Source organism: Pongo abelii, chromosome 22, assembly GCF_028885655.2.
Source record: "Pongo abelii isolate AG06213 chromosome 22, NHGRI_mPonAbe1-v2.0_pri, whole genome shotgun sequence".
In the NCBI taxonomy this organism is placed as follows: domain Eukaryota; kingdom Metazoa; phylum Chordata; class Mammalia; order Primates; family Hominidae; genus Pongo; species Pongo abelii.
Window position 1 is genome coordinate 56,863,394 of NC_072007.2, and position 17,944 is coordinate 56,881,337.

Consider the following 17,944-nt stretch of genomic DNA (forward strand, 5'->3'; position numbering starts at 1 on the left):
TTGTCCTTTGTCTTTAGATTGCCCTTGGAATCCAGCCATCATATTGTGAGGAAGCCTCGGCCACAGGGACTGGCCATGCAGGGGTGTGCTGGCTGACATCCCCAATCTGGGCTGCAGCCAATCTCCAGTATCAGCTGTCAGACGTTCGAGCAGATGAACCTTCACTCATTCCAACCTCTAGCCTCTGAACTGCTCCAGCTGAGGCCTCAGACACTGTGGAATAGAGAGAACCAATCCCCGCTATGTCTGACCCACAGTAACCTAGAGATAATAAATGATTCTTGTTTTAAGCCACTAAATGTAGAGTAATTTGTTAGGTAGCAGTAGCTATACCGCCATTCTAGGAGCCATCCTTGCAGGAAGTCTGCAGCCAGTCTTTGCCAAGGTGTTAAATCACGTATTTCAATAAACACATCTATGCAAGTTTACATTCCAGCTCCCTTCATCAAGCACCCTCATAATCCAGCCCCAAACTTTCCCAGCTCCTGTCAGTAGATGTTGGCTGGGTGGCACAGCTGAAGTGTGTCCCCCTCAAAAGATGCTGAAGCCCTAACCCCTGGTAAATGTGAATGTGACATTATTTGGAAATGGGTCTTTGTAGACAAGTTAAGATGCGCTCATTAGAGCGGGCCCTAATCAGTATGACTGGTGTCCTTCTAAAAAGAGGCCCATGTCTAATGACCTTTGTCAATGATCTGTTATTTATGCCTTCGTCTGGAGAGACACACACAACAAGATCACCATGTGAATATAAAGGCAGGACTGGGACAATGCCTCTATAAGCCAAGGAACCAAAGACTGCCAGCAAACCACCAGAAGCTGGGAGAGAGGCATGAGACAGATTCTCCCTCCCAGCCCCAGAAGGAACCAACCCTGTGAACACTTTGATCTTAGACTTCTAGCCTCCAGAACTCGGAGACAATAAATGTCTGCCCAGTTTGTTACTGAAGCCCCAGCAAACTAATAACACAGTTATTTTGAGGGGGAGGGAGCTATATTCTCTTTTCTATCTCATTGTTTCCAGCTGAATAATGCAAAAGAAACAACCATAATTATACATCTACTGTGCAGTAAGTGGGGGGAGGGAGGAGGAGTACTGCCAGGTTAGTAGGAGAGGTGAGCCACCCCAGCAGGCTTCAGGTTCAAGGCAGGCCAGGTGTGATGGCTCACTGGAGCCTAGGGGTTTGAGACAAGCCTGGGCAACATAATAAGACCTTGCCTCTACAAATAATAAAAAATGTATCCGGGCGTGGTGACACTGTAGTCCCAGTTACTTAGGAGGCTAAGGTGGGAGGATCGTTTGAGCCCAGGAAGTTGAGGCTACAGTGGGCCATGATCCAGCAACTGCACTTCAGCCTGGGCAACAGAGTGAGACACTGTCTACAAAAAACAGTTTAAGGCAGTTTGGGGAGTCAAAACCTTTGAAGGCATCTACCCAGGTATCTCCAACCCATGTATGACGGTCTTTTTTTTTTTTTTTAAAAGACAGGGTCTCACTCTTGTTGCCTAGGCTGGAGTGCAGTCACAGCTCACTACAGCGCTGACTTCCAGGGCTCAGGTGATCCACCCACCCTAGCCTCCCAAGTAGCTGGGACCACAGCCGTGGCCACCATGCCCGGCTAATTTTTTGTGTTTTCAGTAGAGACGGGGTTTTGTCACGTTGCCCAAGCTGGTCTTGAACTCCTGGACTTCCCGCCTCGGCCTCCCAAAGTGCTGGGATTACAGGTGTGAGCCACTGTGCCCGGCCTCATCTTTTCTTAGCAGGGATCCAAACTTAGTGGAAGAGTATGCCTTGTTTGGGTGTTTTTCTATTTTAAGAGTTCAAACAGGGATGTTAATTCCTGGGCCTGGTTCTTGTCTTTGACCTGCTGCAGTAAATGAAGCTTCTCTATATGCAACCGGACAGACTCACTGGCTTACAACTGTTTGTTGCTTGCCTTCAGCTCACCACTATTCTTAAGAGACTCGGTGGCACTAAGCAAGAGCTATGCAATCCCCTTTTCCTTCCTTTTATCTACTATGTTCACCATATATGAAATGTCTGATACTTCACCCACTTGTGGATTCCATTTCACTAGTTCACCTTCCTACTTCATCACTGGTGAGTGATGCAGCCTCGAATCCCATCTTCTCACCAGCTTTAATGCTGCAGAATGGTTTCTCCAGAAGGAGATGCTGCGACTGAGTCTGGGGTACGAAAATGTTGACATGGTATCAACACCTGTGAAAGGAAGGGGAAGGAAGCAGGACTGGACGGAGGAAGAAGGGTATGTAAGTCCCGCAAAGCTTTGGCCAACCTCGTGTGGAGCTCTAGAACAAGAACTGCTGAAGTTCGCCAGACTCGGGCACTCCTGCCTAACTTAGTAACAGGCGGGCGGCATCGGCGCACAGATACGCTGCTCAGGCCCCGCCACAGCCACCCTCGCACCGTCAGACGCACTCTCACACATTCGGGGAGCAGGGCCTTCAGGACGCCGGCGGGGCCCTCTCATTCTAGCTCCGCCAGGCCCCTCGTCCCTCCTCTCGCCCTCCAAGGTCACCTCGCGGTCCGACATGGCTGCTGGGGCTCCTTCGGGGCCAACGATGTGTACTTGTAGGGCTATTTTTTAAAGCAAAGGAGTGAACACTTTTTAAAACAAGTGTACTTGTAGGGCTATTTTTTAAAGCAAAGGCACGAGAAAGGTGCCTCGACGCCACCACGGACTGTGCAGCGTTCGCGATCAGCACAGCCCGAAAGCGAAGACAGCGGTCAACGCGGACGCGCCATGGCGCGGGGACCAAGGAGGAGCCCCGAGAGGGGCGGGGCGGGCGGGACGGCCGCGCGCGGGGCCACCAGCGGCGCCTAGGGGTCAGCACCAACGCCCACGGGCTGGTCATCCCCACGTAGGCGTCTGGGGCCGCAACTCGGCACCTTGCCCGCCTCAGGCCCGCCGCCCTCAAGCCGGCCCAGCGCAGAGCCTGTCGGGAGCGGCGCTCTCCCGCCTCTCCCAATGGGAGCCCCGAGCGGCATCGACGCGTCTTCGGGGCCAATGGAAGCGAGGCTCTGGTGTTGCTGGGCGGGGCCGGGAGGGCAGCCCGGGCCCGAGACCCACTGCGCACGCGCGCTCGCTACCCGCCCTTCCCGCCGCGCACGCGCTCCCGTGTAGAGCCGTCCGGGCGCTCAGGAGCGCGCGGGGCGGCGGCGGCGCGGAGGAGCCATCCGCGCTCGTGCCCGCGCGGGTGCGTTGCAGCCCTGGCCGCGCCCGTGCCCCGCCGCCTCCCGCTCCTCGCCTGGCGGATGTAGGTTGTTGGCCTGAGGGGACCTACGTAGCCGAGGTTTGCGCTGCCGCCGCCAGGCCCGGTCCGGTTCCAGCCTCTGCCCGGACGCTAGCCGGCCTGGCCATGGCTGACCGCGGGTGCCCGCTGGAGGCGGCTCCGCTGCCTGCCGAGGTACGGGAGAGCCTGGCGGAGCTGGAGCTGGAGCTGTCGGAAGGTGAGCCGGACCCCGCCCTCAACCCCCGCGACCCGCCCTCAGCCGGGTCCCCCGCGCAGCCCCTCACTCCGGGACCGCCGCCGTTCACCCCCGGGACCCCCACGCGGCCTCGCCCCTGGGACCTCTGCCCTTCAACGGGACCGGGGTTCCTCTACCCCGGGACCCCGCCCCTCGCCCCGGAGACACCGTTCCTCAACCTTGGGACCCCCGCCCCTCACCTGGGACCCCAGCACGACCCCTCACCCCGAGACCCCGGCCCCTTACCCCCGGGAACTCCCGCCCCTCACCCCCGGGACCCCAGCGCAGCTTCTCACGCCCGGGACCCCGCCCCTCACCCCCGGGACCTTCTGCCCCTCACCCCCGGAACCCCGCGCGGCCCCTCACCCCGGGGACCCCGCCCTTCACCCTGGGAGTCCCGCGCTGCCCCTCCGGACTCCCGACCCTCAGCCCCGGGACCCCCGCGCGGCCCCTCAAACCAGGGACCACTGCCCCGCCTCTCATAGAAGGACCCCTCCCCCATACAAGGACTCCTCCCCCCAGGCCCATCACACCTGGGACCCTTACTCCTCACCCCAGGACCCCAATACGGCCCTGCACCCGAGACCCCCGCCTGGACCCCCACATCGGGACCCCTGCCAAACTTCTGGAGACCTTTCCCTATCCCCAGCTGCTCCCCCAATGGGATCCGACCCCAAGGACTGGCTTTGACTAGGTCGTTTGGACAGGTGTGAGAATCTTGAGAGGAATGACCACTTTTGCCCCAAGCTGTGAGCCTGGCTTTTCTCAAGGCTGTAGGTCTGGGCTTGGTCTGGGCTTCACCAGGATGACTGCGCCCGTTGTCCGCAGGCAGCTGCTTCCCTTGGAGCTGGGAGCACTTGCCGCGCTCCTAATACTCTAGGAGCTGCACCCTGTTCCTCGTTTTATTATCTATAAAGTGGGGTTATACCAGCACTTTCCATTTTGGATTGTTATGAGGCTAAAATACCTTAATGTATGCAAAGCACATAACACTTAGGAGTTGTTAGCCCCCTCATGGAATTTTTTAAAGTAAAAAAAAAAAAAGTCTTATAAATGGTTGGTTGATAAAAATAGACTGGAGTAATCTGGCTTCAGAGGTGGTGGGTGGCATTTCCCATTTGGATGTTATCCCTTTCAAGGCCTGTGTCCCGATATTCCTTTTGGCTGTCATTGGGAAAGAGTTAAGTTCTTCTCCATTGTCAGAAAGGACTTGCAGTCCTTGAAGAAAAGCATGTAATTGATTCTTACTCTGTTTTTGAGATCTAAATGCATTTTCAGCTTTTAGAATCCATTTTTTAATAATCTTATTATCCTTAATTTAAGTTTCAGATTGATAACATTTTGCTGGGTCTGGGGTAGTTATTTCTCAAAACATCTAATTAATATGCACTAGCATATAGTAAGTCATTTAATCTTTGCCAACCTTAGGGGGAGGTAGATGCTGTTGTGATCTTGTTTTACATGTAATACAACATATACCTGCAACTATTTTGAATTCAGCATTCAGATTTTTAACAATGTTGTGATATGTGGCACTTTTTTTTTTTTTTTGAGACGGAGTCTTGCTCTGTCGCCCAGGCTGGAGTGCAATGGCGTGATCTCGGCTCACTGCAACCTCTGCCTCCTAGGTACAAATGATTGTTCTGCCTCAGCCTCCCGAGTAGCTGGGATTACAGGCGCTTGCCACCATGCCCAGCTAATTTTCGTATTTTTAGTAGAGGCAGGGTATCACCATGTTGACCAGGCTGGTCTCAAACTCCTGACCTCAGGTGATCCGCGTGCCTTGGCCTCCCAAAGTGCTGGGATTACAGGCATGAGCCACCGTGCCTGGCTTGTGGCACATTTTTAAAAATGGAAGTACAGGCTGAGTACACAGTGGCTCATGCTTGTAATCTCAACACTTTGGGAGGCCACATTGGCTTGGAGACAGGAGTTCAGAACAGCTTGGGCAACATAGCAAGACTGTGTCTCTACAGTATTAAAAAAAAATCAGCTGGGCATGGTGGTGTGCACCTGTAGTCCCAGCTACTTGGGAGGCTGAGGCAGGAGGATCACTTGAGCACTGGAGCACTCCAGCCTGGGCAATAGAGCGAGACCCTGTCTCTCTCACAAAAAAAAAAAAAAAAGGAAAGAAATGGATGGATTTGAGAATTCTTGATGATTAGATGCTCTTAGGCGGTCTGACAAACTTAAATTAGGAATGGGTTTGACAGGATCTACTATACTGCATTTGTTAAGGCTCTTTAGGGAAAATCACATATACGCAGTTTAGATTCTATACATTTCAAACATATTTTTGTATATTGCTCCTAATTTCTGCTCCAATGTATTCATTATTCCCTCAATTTTTTGTTTTGTAGTTGTGTTTGAGTGCTTGCTAGGCATTGACAATTGAATCCTTTCCTCAAAGAACTTTATAATTTGTACGACACAACACAAGTACTTAAATGAAAGAAATGTTTCCTATCTGTTGGATCCATTTATGCTATTGTCATCTTAGAGATATGTAGGGGATGTATAGGTAAGTAAAGGTCTAATATTATGTAACATGGAGAGGAACCTGGAAAAGTAGCTTAAGCTGAGAAAGGGGGTAAACAAAAAAAGTATTGAGCCCAGAAATGGTGGCTCAGGCCTGTTATGTTTGCATTTTGGGAGGCCCAGGCAGGAGGATCACTTGAGCCCGGGAGTTTGAGACCAGCCTAGGCAACATAGGGAGACCCTGCCTCTTCCAAAAAAAAAAATTGGCTGAGCATGGTGGTGTGTGCCTGTAGTCCCAGCTACTTGAGGGGCCGAGGTGGGAGGATCACCTGATGAGGTTGTGAGCCTTTATAGTGTCACTGCATTCCAGCCTGGGAGACAGAGTGAGACCTTGTCTCAGAAAAAAGTGTTAAAGGGAAAAGACAGCAGAGAACAGAGTAGTAGAGTGGCAGCCAAGGAGGTGGAAGCTCTGGCTTCTTGGCTTCTTTCCCTGCTCCTAGAGTGGCCTGACACTTTTCTTTTGGCCAAAATAGGTCAGTGATTACTTAGGCACAGTCACACGTGGACCTGCTTCCAGGGCGCTTCCACAGGTTAATGCTGGCTTCTGTAGTTTATGTTGTGGTTGTTGTTGACATGGGGTCTCCCTGTTGGATTTGGAGATGCTTACTGATAAGGACTTTGTTTTAGGCAGATTTTTGGCATCTTCACACAGTGGCGGGCATCTGGTAAAGTGTCTGTGAATCTCCAATGAATTATAATGTCTCTAAACTTGGGTTTAGTTAGCTGTAAAAGGGGGTGAATACCAGCTTTATTGACATTTCAGGTTTATTGTCAAGATTCATTCAGATAGTGTGTGTGAAAATGCTTTGAAACTGGTAAGGTGTTTTATTTATATAATTAAAGGGAGATATTAGTAATGAGTTATAGTCCTAAAACAACCAACATTAGTATTTCATTGTTATAATTTTTATATATTGTCAAAATAGTGTAACTTTTTTATAGCATTCACATTTATCTGAGTGAGAAATTGCCTAAAACTTAGAGTTGTCACTGTGCTTGGTAGGTTGGAAGGAAAAAGAAGCTTAACAGTGACAAAGATGCTGTCTTCAACAGAAACTGGTAATGAGTGATACCTGAATAATCTAGAAAATCCTGCATGCCTTCCCCTCAGCCTGTTGAAAGTATCCTCTGCCTTTCTTCATACCTCACACCTGGCCTTATTCTCCAGCATCCTCACTGCATTCTCATCAACCATAGTGACTGGCATTGGCCCTGAGGGAAAGTTCTGGTAAAATGCTATGATTTCTTTCCATAGGGCAAGTTTGCTGAATTTCTGTTATAGATTCCCAAGAGGGAAATAAGGCATAGCTGTGTTCTTGCTCCTTAACTTTTTCTGGCTGTTTTGCCCTCTTGACTTAGGAGTCTGCTTCAGATTAAGATGAAGAGTAGAAGTACATGGAACCCCACTCTTCTTAGACCCCCTGCCCCTCAATCATGAACACATACAGAAGAATTCATACATGTGGTTCCTGAAAACCTATCAGGATGTTCATTGATGGAAGTGAGATCATTAGAGGTATAACCTTGATATTTAAAAAAGAATTAATTCCCAAACCTTTGCGCTTTGCCTGTTACTGTAACAAATTACCTTGGACACACCTCACAGCTGATTTTGGCACACCAGTGCTGTACGTGTCTTGGAGCTATTGCTGCTGAACTGCTTTAAAAACACGGACAGTGGTATTTTGTTCTTTGTTTTAATAAACTGCAGTGGGTTAGAGAGGAAATTCCTACACATTAGGCTACCTTTATCCCATTCCAATTACTTTATTCTGGTTAATAGGTCTATTCCATAGCTTTAACTTTAGTCTTTTTCTTGATTTCTTATATTCTAACAATGCAGGACTTCTAGTCTAGATGGAATAAAATGAAAAGGGGGAAAACACTCTGTGGGTATACAGGAAGAGACTTCTCTCACAAAGCTTTTTTCCTCTTCAACTATCTTTAATTTCTAAAATCTGGGATATATATTTTTTTATTGTGTGTGTGTATGTGTGTGTGTTTTTTTTTTTTTTGAGACGGAGTCTCACTCTTGCCCAGGCTGGAGTTCAGTGGCGCGATCTCGGCTCACTGTAGCCTCCACCTCCTGGGTTCAAGTGATTGTCCTGTCTCAGCCTCCTGAGTAGCTGGGATTACAGGCTCACGCCATCACGCCTGGCTAATTTTTTGTATCTTTAGTAGAGACAGGATTTCACCATATTGGCCAGGCTGGTCTTGAACTCCTGACCTCGTGATCCACCTGCCTCGGCCTCCCAAAGTGCTGGGATTACAGGCATGAGCCATCGCGTCTGGCCCATAATTCTTAGTTTTCAAAATGACAGCCTGTCATTGCCTTTGTGTTAATAAACATTTGTTGTGCTTCTTGAATATTTTGTGGTATATAAAAGTTCTCATGTTCAGCCAGGCACGGTGGCTCACGCCTGTAATCCCAGCACTTTGGGAGGCTGAGGCGGGTGGATCACCTGAGGTTAGGAGTTCCAGACCAGCCTGACCAACATGGTGAAACCCCATCTCTACTAAATATAAAAAATTAGCCGGGCATGGTGGCGTATGCCTGTAATCCCAGCTACTTGGGAGGCTGAGGCAGGAGAACCACTTGAACCCGGGAGGCAGAGGTTGCAGTGAGCCGAGATTGCGCCATTGCACTCCAGCCTGGGCAACAAGAGCGAAACTTCGTCTCAAAAAAAGAAAAACGTTCTCATGTTCAGATTCCACTCATCTGTCAAAGGCCAGCCCAAATGCTCTCTATCTTAGTCTATTTTGTGTTGTGTTAGTGTTCCATAACAGAACACCACATATAGGTAATTTACAAAGAAAAATTTATTTCTCACAGTTCCAGAGGGTGGAAGTCCAATATTAAGGTACTGACATCTAGCAAGGACTTTCTTGGCGTGTCATCCCGTGGTGGAAGGTGAGAAGGCAAGAGAATGTGTGGACGAGAGAGGAAGGGGGCCAAACTCATCCTTTTGTCTGGAACCCATTGCTGATAACTAACCTACTCCTGCGATAACAGCATTAATCCACTAATCATCTCTTAAAGGTTCTGCCTCTCAACACTGCTGCATTAGGCATTGAGTTTGTTTCTTTTTTTTCTTGATATTCATTTTTTTTTTTTTCTTCAAGAAAACACACAACAAATGTCAGAATATGAGATAGGGAAGTTCTCCTGGAACAGCATCTAGATTATTTGTAGAGCACTTTAGTTACATGGTACGTAATGATGATAATTCTTCTGAACACAATTCAGAATTTGAACCAATATTTGTTGTTTCAGGAAAGCAGAATTTCCTTTGAATGATGGATAAGAATGGTGAGGATCTTTATAATATAGAATAAATTGCTGAAAAGAAACTTTGAGGGAATATTCAAAGCACCCTCTTATTTTGAACCTTCCTTGATCATCTCTAATGTGACTGCTTTCTCAGAACTTCCATATCATTTGTCCCCTCTTTTGGAGTTCTTGCTGCTTTTTGTTTTCGTATTTGTTTTCACTTATTTAGTAATAATTCAGTGTCCACTGCGTCCTAGGTAATATTTCAGCTGTCAAAAGTCAGATTTATGGCTGGGCGTGGTGGCTCACTCATGTAGTCCCAGCAGTTTGGGAGGCCGAGGTGGGTGAATCACCTGAGATCTGGAGTTCGAGACCAGCCTGACCAACATGACAAAACCCCGTTGCTACTAAATACAAAAAAAAAAGCCAGTCATGGTGGCACGTGCCTGTAATCCCAGCTACGTGGGAGGCTGAGGCAGGAGAATCGCTCAAACCCAGGAGGCAGAGGGAGACTATTTTTATAATGATACTAAGATGCCATTTCTGTTTTCACTGTGTTGACACTTGTACTGATGGTCCAAAAGCAATAGTAGGGAAAACTGCTGGCACTTTAACGTAAATTGAGGCAGGGACTCCAAGTGGCACTAATAGTCATTATATTATTCACTACCTCCCCACTTGCAGTTTTAAAAAAACAAAAAGGGCTGCTTTCACTTAGACAGACCCTGATGAGGCAGTAAAAATTAAAAAAAATTTTGGCCTTTTGTCTTTACATGAGGAAATGGGAAGAACATGAAGCGCTTTTGCTGCACAAAGAGGTACAGTGCCTGTTTTGAGAAACAGCAATTGTGTAGTTTGAGTTGCAAAGCGAACTAGCTACTTTTATTGTGAAATGCCATTTTTGTTTGAAAAAGTGAGTAGCAGACAATCTGCAGTTATTGAGACTTGCGTATTTGGTGGACGTTTTCTGGAAAATAAATGAGAGGAAATAACTGACAATTTATGACCAATGATAATATTTGTGCTTTCAAGCAAAAATCAAAATTTTGAAAAACTTTTATCTGCTACAGTGAGCTTGACAGTTTCTCAATAGTTAAGGACTTCTTTGATGAGATTGGTGACAATATAATGAATATTTGATATTATATAATTAAATGTGTCAGCATTTGGAAGATCCACATAATTTTGTGAACTAATATTTTCCAGCTCACCATTGCACCACGTTACAAAGTCATAGTGCATGGGTAAAAGATTCATTCAAAAGATAGACAATGGATTTTAATGTAATGATATGAAAAGTTCACCGATAAGAGTTATAGATTCTACATTGCAACTTTTTTTTTTTTTTTTGAGATGGAGTCTTGCTCTGTCTCCCAGGCTGGAGTGCAGTGGCGCAATCTCAGCTCACTGCAACCTCTGCCTCCCAGGTTGAAGTGATTCTCCTGCCTCAGCCTCCTGAGTAGCTGGGATTACAGGTGCATGCTACCACGACTGGCTGATTTTTGTATTTTTAGTAGAGATGGGGTTTCACATGCTGGTCAGGCTGGTCTCGAACTCCTGACCTCGTGATCAGCCCGCATTGGCCTCCTAAAGTGCGGGGATTACAGGCCTGAGCCACCACGCCCGGCCACAACTATTTTTTTTAAGAGACTACCCCTTGCCTGGTTTTGGTGTTGTATCAAGGAAGAATGTCCACAGTGATCTGAAAAGGCTGCTGAGACACCCCACCCTTTTCCAACCGCATGTCTCTCTGAAAAAGGATTTGATTCATAGACTTCAACCAAATAACCACACAGTGCAACAGATTGAATACAGGAGCAGGTATGAGAATCCATATTGTCTTCTCTGAAGCCAGAGTTAAAGCGACTTGCAAAATGTAAAATAATAACTCTTCTCACTAAATGTTTTTGTTTTCAGAAATCTTTTATTTTTAGTAAAAAATATTATTTACCTTAATATCTAGTCAGTTTATTATTAAAAATTTTAAATGAGTTAGGCCGGGCACGGTGGCTCACGCCTGTAATCCCAGCACTTTGGGAAGTCGAGGCGGGCAGATCACGAGGTCAGGAGGTGGAGACCATCCTGGCTAACACAGTGAAACCCCGTCTCTACTAAAAATACAAAAAATTAGCCGGGCGTGGTGGTGGGCGCCTGTAGTCCCAGCTACTCGGGAGGCTGAGGCAGGAGAATGGCGTGAACCCGGGAGGCAGAGGTTGCAGTGAGCCGAGATCGCACCACTGCACTCCAGCCTGGGCTACAGAGCGAGACTCCGTCTCAAAAAAAAAAAAAAAAAAAAAATTTAAATGAGTTAAATATTAAAACAATTTCACAATATTAGTTTTGTTTGTTTGTTTTTTAAAATAGTGTCTTGCTCTGTTGCCCAGGTGGGAGTGCAGTGGCGTGAGGATAGCTCACTGCTGCCTTCAACTCCTGGGTTCAAATGATCTTCTTGCCTCAGCCTCTTGAATAACTAGAACATAGTAGCTGAAAGTCATGGATGTCATCATCTATTTCTTTATATTTTTTGTAACATTTTAAAGCTATTGCCTAGTTTAATAAATATTTCAGTTTGTGTATGTAAGGACAATCAGGCATTTCAATTTATAAAACATGTTTGAAAATGTTTAAAAGTTACACTTACTGACTAGTTGCTTGTATGTTACACTAACAAAATTTAGTATTCATGATTCGGGAATACCCTCTTTAGGTTTTTTTTTTTTCATAGTAAATTATCCCAGTACAAGTGTCTTTGTACAAAATTTTGATTTCTAAGTTTCTTTAAAAATATCAGCGCCAGCTGGGCCCAGTGACTCACACCTGTAATCCCAGCACTTTGGGAGGTCGAGGAGGATGGCGGAGGAGGGTGGATCGTTTGAACTCAGGAGTTTGGGATCAGCCTGAGTGACATGGTGAAACCCCATCTCTACTAAAAAATACGAAAATTAGGGCCGGGTGCAGTGGCTTATGCCTGTGATCCCAGCAGTTTGGGAGGCCGAGGTAGACGGATCACTTGAGGCCAGGAGTTTGAGACCAGCCTGGGCAACATGGCGAAACTCCGCCTCTACTAAATTAAAAAAAACAAAATTAGCCTGGCATGGGGGCATGTACCTATAATCCCAGCTACTCGGGAGACTGAGGCAGGAGAATCTCTTGAACCCAGGAGCTGGAGGCTGCAGTGAGCTGAGATTGTGCCACTGTACTCCAGTCTGGGTGACAGTGTGACTGTCTCAAAAAAAAAAAAAAAAGCTGGGTGTGGTGGTGCACACCTATAATCCCAGCTACTCTGGTGGCTGAGGCACGGAGAACCGCTTGAACCTGGGAGGCGGAGGCTGCAGTGACCCGAAATTGCACCACTGCACTCCATGAGACCCTGTCTAAAAAAAAAAAAAGAAAAGAAAAAATCAGCACCAGAACAAATCCTACACAAGCCCACTTGTATCAGGAATTTAAAATAGTCAAAACTCATAGAAGCAGAGAGTAGAATGGTGGTTGCCAGGGACTGGGGTGGTGGGAGAATCTGGAAGGTGTTGATCAAAGGGTATATAGTTTCAGTTACACAGGATGAGTAACTGCTAGAGAAGTGCATATAGTTAACAATACGGTATTGTATATTTAAAAACTTGTTAAGAAAGTAGAGCTCATGTTAAATGTTCTTATCACAAACAGGAAAGGACGAAACTTTTAGAGATGATGTTTGTTTATGGTGATGGTTTCATGGGGTATACTTACCTTTAAATTCATCAAAATTTATACATTAAATATGCAGAAGTTCTTATAGGTTAATCATGTCGGTTTAAAAAAAGAAATATCAGTGATTTCAATTTTAATATGCTAAAACTTTAAACATGCTTAATTGCCAGCTATTCTGTACCTGTTTAATTCCTGTCTTTCTTTCACCGCTTAAGTTTAAACTTCACTTTCTGTTTGAGACTCTGCCTTCTACTAAAGCCCCCTTCTCCCCAACCTTCACAGAATAAAGTGCCTGTGCTCTGTATCCTTTTAAAACTCATTGTATCACTCTTGTAGGATCATAATTATTTGTTTCATGATTATTTGTTTGCTTGTCTTTTCCGTACCATTTTACAGGGAACATTTCAAGAGGAAGGTCTGATCTGCTCCTCTTTCTGTCTCCAGCAGCTTGCACATTTTAGGCATTTTAAGGGATGTTTATTGAATTAATAAAAGTGAAAACTTCACATGGTGTTTATTCAGTTTCAAATAAAGAATCCTCTAAATGGATTCAAACTTAGCTTTTTTACAGCAGTTTTTCTAATTCAGTGAACCCATCAGCAGGGTAGATCTGTGCCTCAGGGAGCCATTGAATCCGAATATGGTCTTTGTTGCTTTAAGTGACCAGAAAGAAAAAACTTAAGAGGAGACTGAGATAATTGCACTGTTGCTCCTGTCCTCCTGTAGGATCCAGGCTAAGCTGGAGAGGGCTCACTGGTGTGGAGCTCGATGACTTACATCTAATCTAATAGTTTGTTTGGGGCCTATGAGGGCATAATCCACTGATGGCCTCATCGCCATACTGTGGGTCCACACTGCCCTCAAGCTGAGGCTATGCTTCCTATAGCAGGAATACCAAGGCTCCTTCCCAGGAGTCCTGATGAGAACTTTGTCTCAAGGACTCCTCATTGGCCTGGCCAGAGCTTTCTTAGTGCTGACTTTAGTCTAAGACTTTTTCTGTCCGACCTGCCTTCCTTTCCTCTTCCCCTGGCAAACATCTACTGGTTCCCTCCCCATTTTCCCTCAAGGGCATTTTCCCACATAAATCTCCCTTTCATGTAGTGTGTCCTCAGTGAGCATTAGCCACGTGTGACTGCTTCTCTTATCATCAGGGCAGGTCAGGGGCCAGGACACGTGTTCCATCTTTTGAAAAAAAAGAATTCAAGAGCTGCAGTTTTGTTTTTCAAATCACATATTTAATCTTTTAATGTATTATTTTGGCTGATGTGATATACATTTATTTAGTATAAAAATGAATTCAGGCCGGGTGCGGTGGCTCACGCCTGTAATTCCAGCACTTTGGGAGGCCAACGCAGGCAGATCACCTGAGGTCAGGAGTTCAAGACCAGCCTGGCCAACAGAGAGAAACCCCATCTCTACTAAAGATACAAAAAATGGGCTGGGCACAGTAGCTCACGCCTGTAACCCCAGTACTTAAGGAGGCCAAGGGGGGCGTATCACCTGAGGTTGGGAGTTTGAGACCAGCCTGACCAACGTGGAGAAACCCCATCTCTACTAAAAATACAATATTAGCCAGGCGTGGTGGCACATGCCTGTAATCCCAGCTACTCGGAAGGCTGAGGCAGGAGAGTCACTTGAACCCGGGAGGCGGAGGTTGTGGTGAGCCGAGATTGTGCCATTGCACTCCAGCCTGGGCAACAAGAGCGAAGCTCTGTCTCAAAAGAAAAGGGGGGCGGGGGCCAGGCATGGTAACTCACTCCTGTAATCCCAGCACTTTGGGAGGCCAAGGTGGGCGGATCACGAGGTCAGGAGTTCAAGACCAGCCTGACCAATATGGTGAAACCCTGTTTCTACTAAAAACACAAAAATTAGGTGGGCGTGGTGGCGCATGCCTGTAATCCCAGCTACTCAGGAGGCTGAGTCAGGAGAATTGCTTGAACCTGGGAGGTGGAATGAGCAGAGATCACACCATTGCACTCCAGCCTGGACGACAGAGTGACACTCTTTCTCAAAAAAAAAAAAAAAAAATTAACCAGGCATGGTGGTGGGCGCCTGTATTCCCAGCTACTCGGGAGGCTGAGGCAGGAGAATCGCTTGAACCCAGGAGGCAGAGGTTGCAGTGAGCCAAGATGGTACCACTGCACTCCAGCCTGGGAAATGAGCGAAATTCTGTTTCAAAAAAAAAAAAAAAGAATTCATACTATTTGGTCACTCTTCTATGGTATAACTGAAGAAAGGAAGGAAATGAATTAGGGTCAAGTTGATGGGAAAACTTTATTCTACCAGTAAATATTTTGTTTATTTAGTCTTGCTCTGTTGCCCAGGCTGGAGTGCAGTAGCACTATCATAGCTCATTACAGCCTCAAACTCCTGGGCTAAGCTGTCCTCCGCTTTAGCCTCCCAAGTAGTTAGGACTATAGGTGTACTCTACCGTGCCTACTTTTAAAGTGTTTTTTTAGATTCAGAGTCTCACCACATTGCCCAGGCTAGTCTTGAACTCCTGGTTTCAAGCGATCTTCCCGCCTTGGCCTCCCAAAGTCCTGGGTTTACAGGCATGAGCCACTGTGCCTGGCCTTATTTGTTTTTGTTTTTTTAAGAGCAGTCTTAGGTTCACAGCAAAATTGAGAGAAAGGTACAGAGCTATTGCATATTCCCCCTACCCTTATATGTGTACGGCCTCCCACATTATCAGCATCCCAGTAAATCTTTTAAAACTAATTTTTGCTGTGGAGCGAGCTTGCTTCTGGGTAGGACTAACATAATCCTTGTGGCTCAATCTTTACACCTTTAAATTAGCTGACATTTTCAGTATTGCACTGGTCTATTAAAAAGACTAGGAAATTATACACTGCTTAGCAAAGAAAACTGTATCGTCAGTGAAGACACAACACTTAAAAATAGCTGTTACTTCTATTGTGTATTGATAGATTATCACTTAGAGTAATGTACCCAAGGGTCTCTCTTCCCTTTTCACACAGGAAATGCATGGCCTCTGTTCTTAGGATTTCCTGGGTTCTTGAAGGCAGCAGCTAAAATTATAGCTGGGAGACAGTGATCATGTGGGGGTTTCCTTTCAGACTTTGAATTAATCAGCTATAAGGAAAGAATAGAAATCCTGTGTCTTCTTTCTACACTGAACTGTTCATAATTTAAGAGTACCATTTTGGAAATAGCAGACAAAGAACTTTTACACTCTTTCAGATTTTAGAACTTTTTCTGCAGTATCTTTAGTAAAGAACCTTTAAATTAAGTCTCTGAAACAAAAGGACACAATTGTTGATATGCTGAAGCCCTAACCCCAATGGATTATATTTGAAGATTGGACCTTAAGGAGATATTTAAGATCAAATGAGGTCAAGGGGGTGGGCCCTCATCCAATAGGACTGGTGTCCTTACAAGAAGAGGAAGAGACACAAGGGATATTTGTGCATAGAAAGGCCATGTGAAGACACAGGCAGCTGTCTGCAAGCCAAGGAGAGAGGCTTCACCAGAAATGAACCCTCTGGCACCTTGATCTTGAGCTTTCAGTCTCCAGAACTGTGAGAAAATAGATGTCTGTTGTTTAAGTCGCCCACTCTGGTATTCTGTTACGGCAGCCTGAACAGACGGACACTCAGTGTGTCATCCTGTTGTTTAACAACATTCAACAGACTGAGTGCCAGGAGGCTTACAGTCTAGCGGGGGCTGAAAGACATGTAAACAGTGGCAACATCATGAAATGTGTACAGGACCCAGTCAGCCCAAGGGGAGGGATCATCAGCACTGTGCAAGCTGGGCCAAGAGAGGAAGTAAAATTTCCTTGAGCTTTGTTTTGAAAGCATGTGTGAAGAGGGTGGAGAAGGAGGAGCGGGGATGGACATGAAGACAAAGGGAGGCGAACTGAAGTTGAGTGGGCCAAGGAATTCCAGGCAGTGTTCCACAGGTAGAGGAGGAAAGGCAGGGGCTAACTTACAGCAGGGCTCACACATCCTAGTAAGGAATTTGGACTGGATTCTCTGGAGTCTAGACAAACTGGTTGAAACAAACTCAGATTCCTCCCTGTAGCTGGTTGGGTGTTGTGGATGTGTGAGGTGACCAAGAGTAAGGCAGGAGGGGTGCTGGTACCTGTTGCCTCTAGAATGGCACTGTTTAGAACTTTTTGCAACGATGGGAAAGCTCTGTGGTGTCCAGCATGGTGGCCACCAGCCACATGTGGCTACTGAACACTTGAAATGTGGGTAGTGGGATGAGGGAACTGATTGTTCAATTTAATTTACTTTTAATTAATTAAAATTTAACCATGCATGGCTAATGGCTACTGTACTGGACAACAGCAAAGTGTATGCTCTGCATAAAGGCTTCCTATTAACAAGAAATGCCATGAAAATACATTTTATTCCTACCACTGCTCTCAACAAAGGAGAGAAAATGAGCAAGATGAAAATATATGTACACATTCAAGAACTCAGTGAATCTTGAAAACAGATGCCAATTTCCTATTTTTAATTAAAGGTTATGGGGCAGGAGTTTGAGACTACCCTGGGCAACGTAGGGAGACCCTGTCTCTACAAAGAAAAAAAAATTAGCAAGGTGTGTTGGTGCATGCCTGTAATCCCAACTATTTGATAGGCTGATGTGGGAGGATTGCTTGAGATTGAGGCTGCAGTGAACTGTGGTTATGCCACTGCACTCCAGCCTGGGTGCCACAGTGAGACCATGTCTCAGGGAAAAAAAAAAGGGGGGGGGGCTATGGGGGTGGTTTTTCTTGGGTGCTTTATTTATTTTTTATTTTGGAGACAGAGTCTTGCTCTGTTACCCAGGCTGGAGGGCAGTGGCGCAATCCCAGCTCACTGCAACCTCCGCCTCCTGGGTTCAAGAAATTCTCCTGCCTCAGCCTCCCAAATAGTTGGGATTACAGGCGTGTGCCACCACGCCTGGCTAATTTTTGTATTTTTAGTAAAAACGGGATTTCACCA

At 46.3% G+C, this 17,944-nt stretch overlaps 1 protein-coding gene across 8 annotated transcripts in view; it reads left to right on the forward strand.

The window, feature by feature from the left end:
• The first annotated feature begins 1,486 nt into the window (after positions 1-1,486).
• DIP2A (disco interacting protein 2 homolog A) overlaps positions 1,487-17,944 on the forward strand; it is a 114,385-nt gene continuing 97,927 nt past the window's right edge. For all 8 annotated transcript variants that reach the window (XR_008517363.2, XM_054542717.2, XM_054542721.2 and 5 more), the window contains exon 1: positions 1,487-3,472. Coding sequence is in view for 7 of the 8 variants with exons in the window: in XM_054542717.2 (XP_054398692.2) it covers positions 3,382-3,472 (91 nt within the window). In the remaining variant the exon portion in view is untranslated. The remainder of the gene's footprint in view (positions 3,473-17,944) is intronic.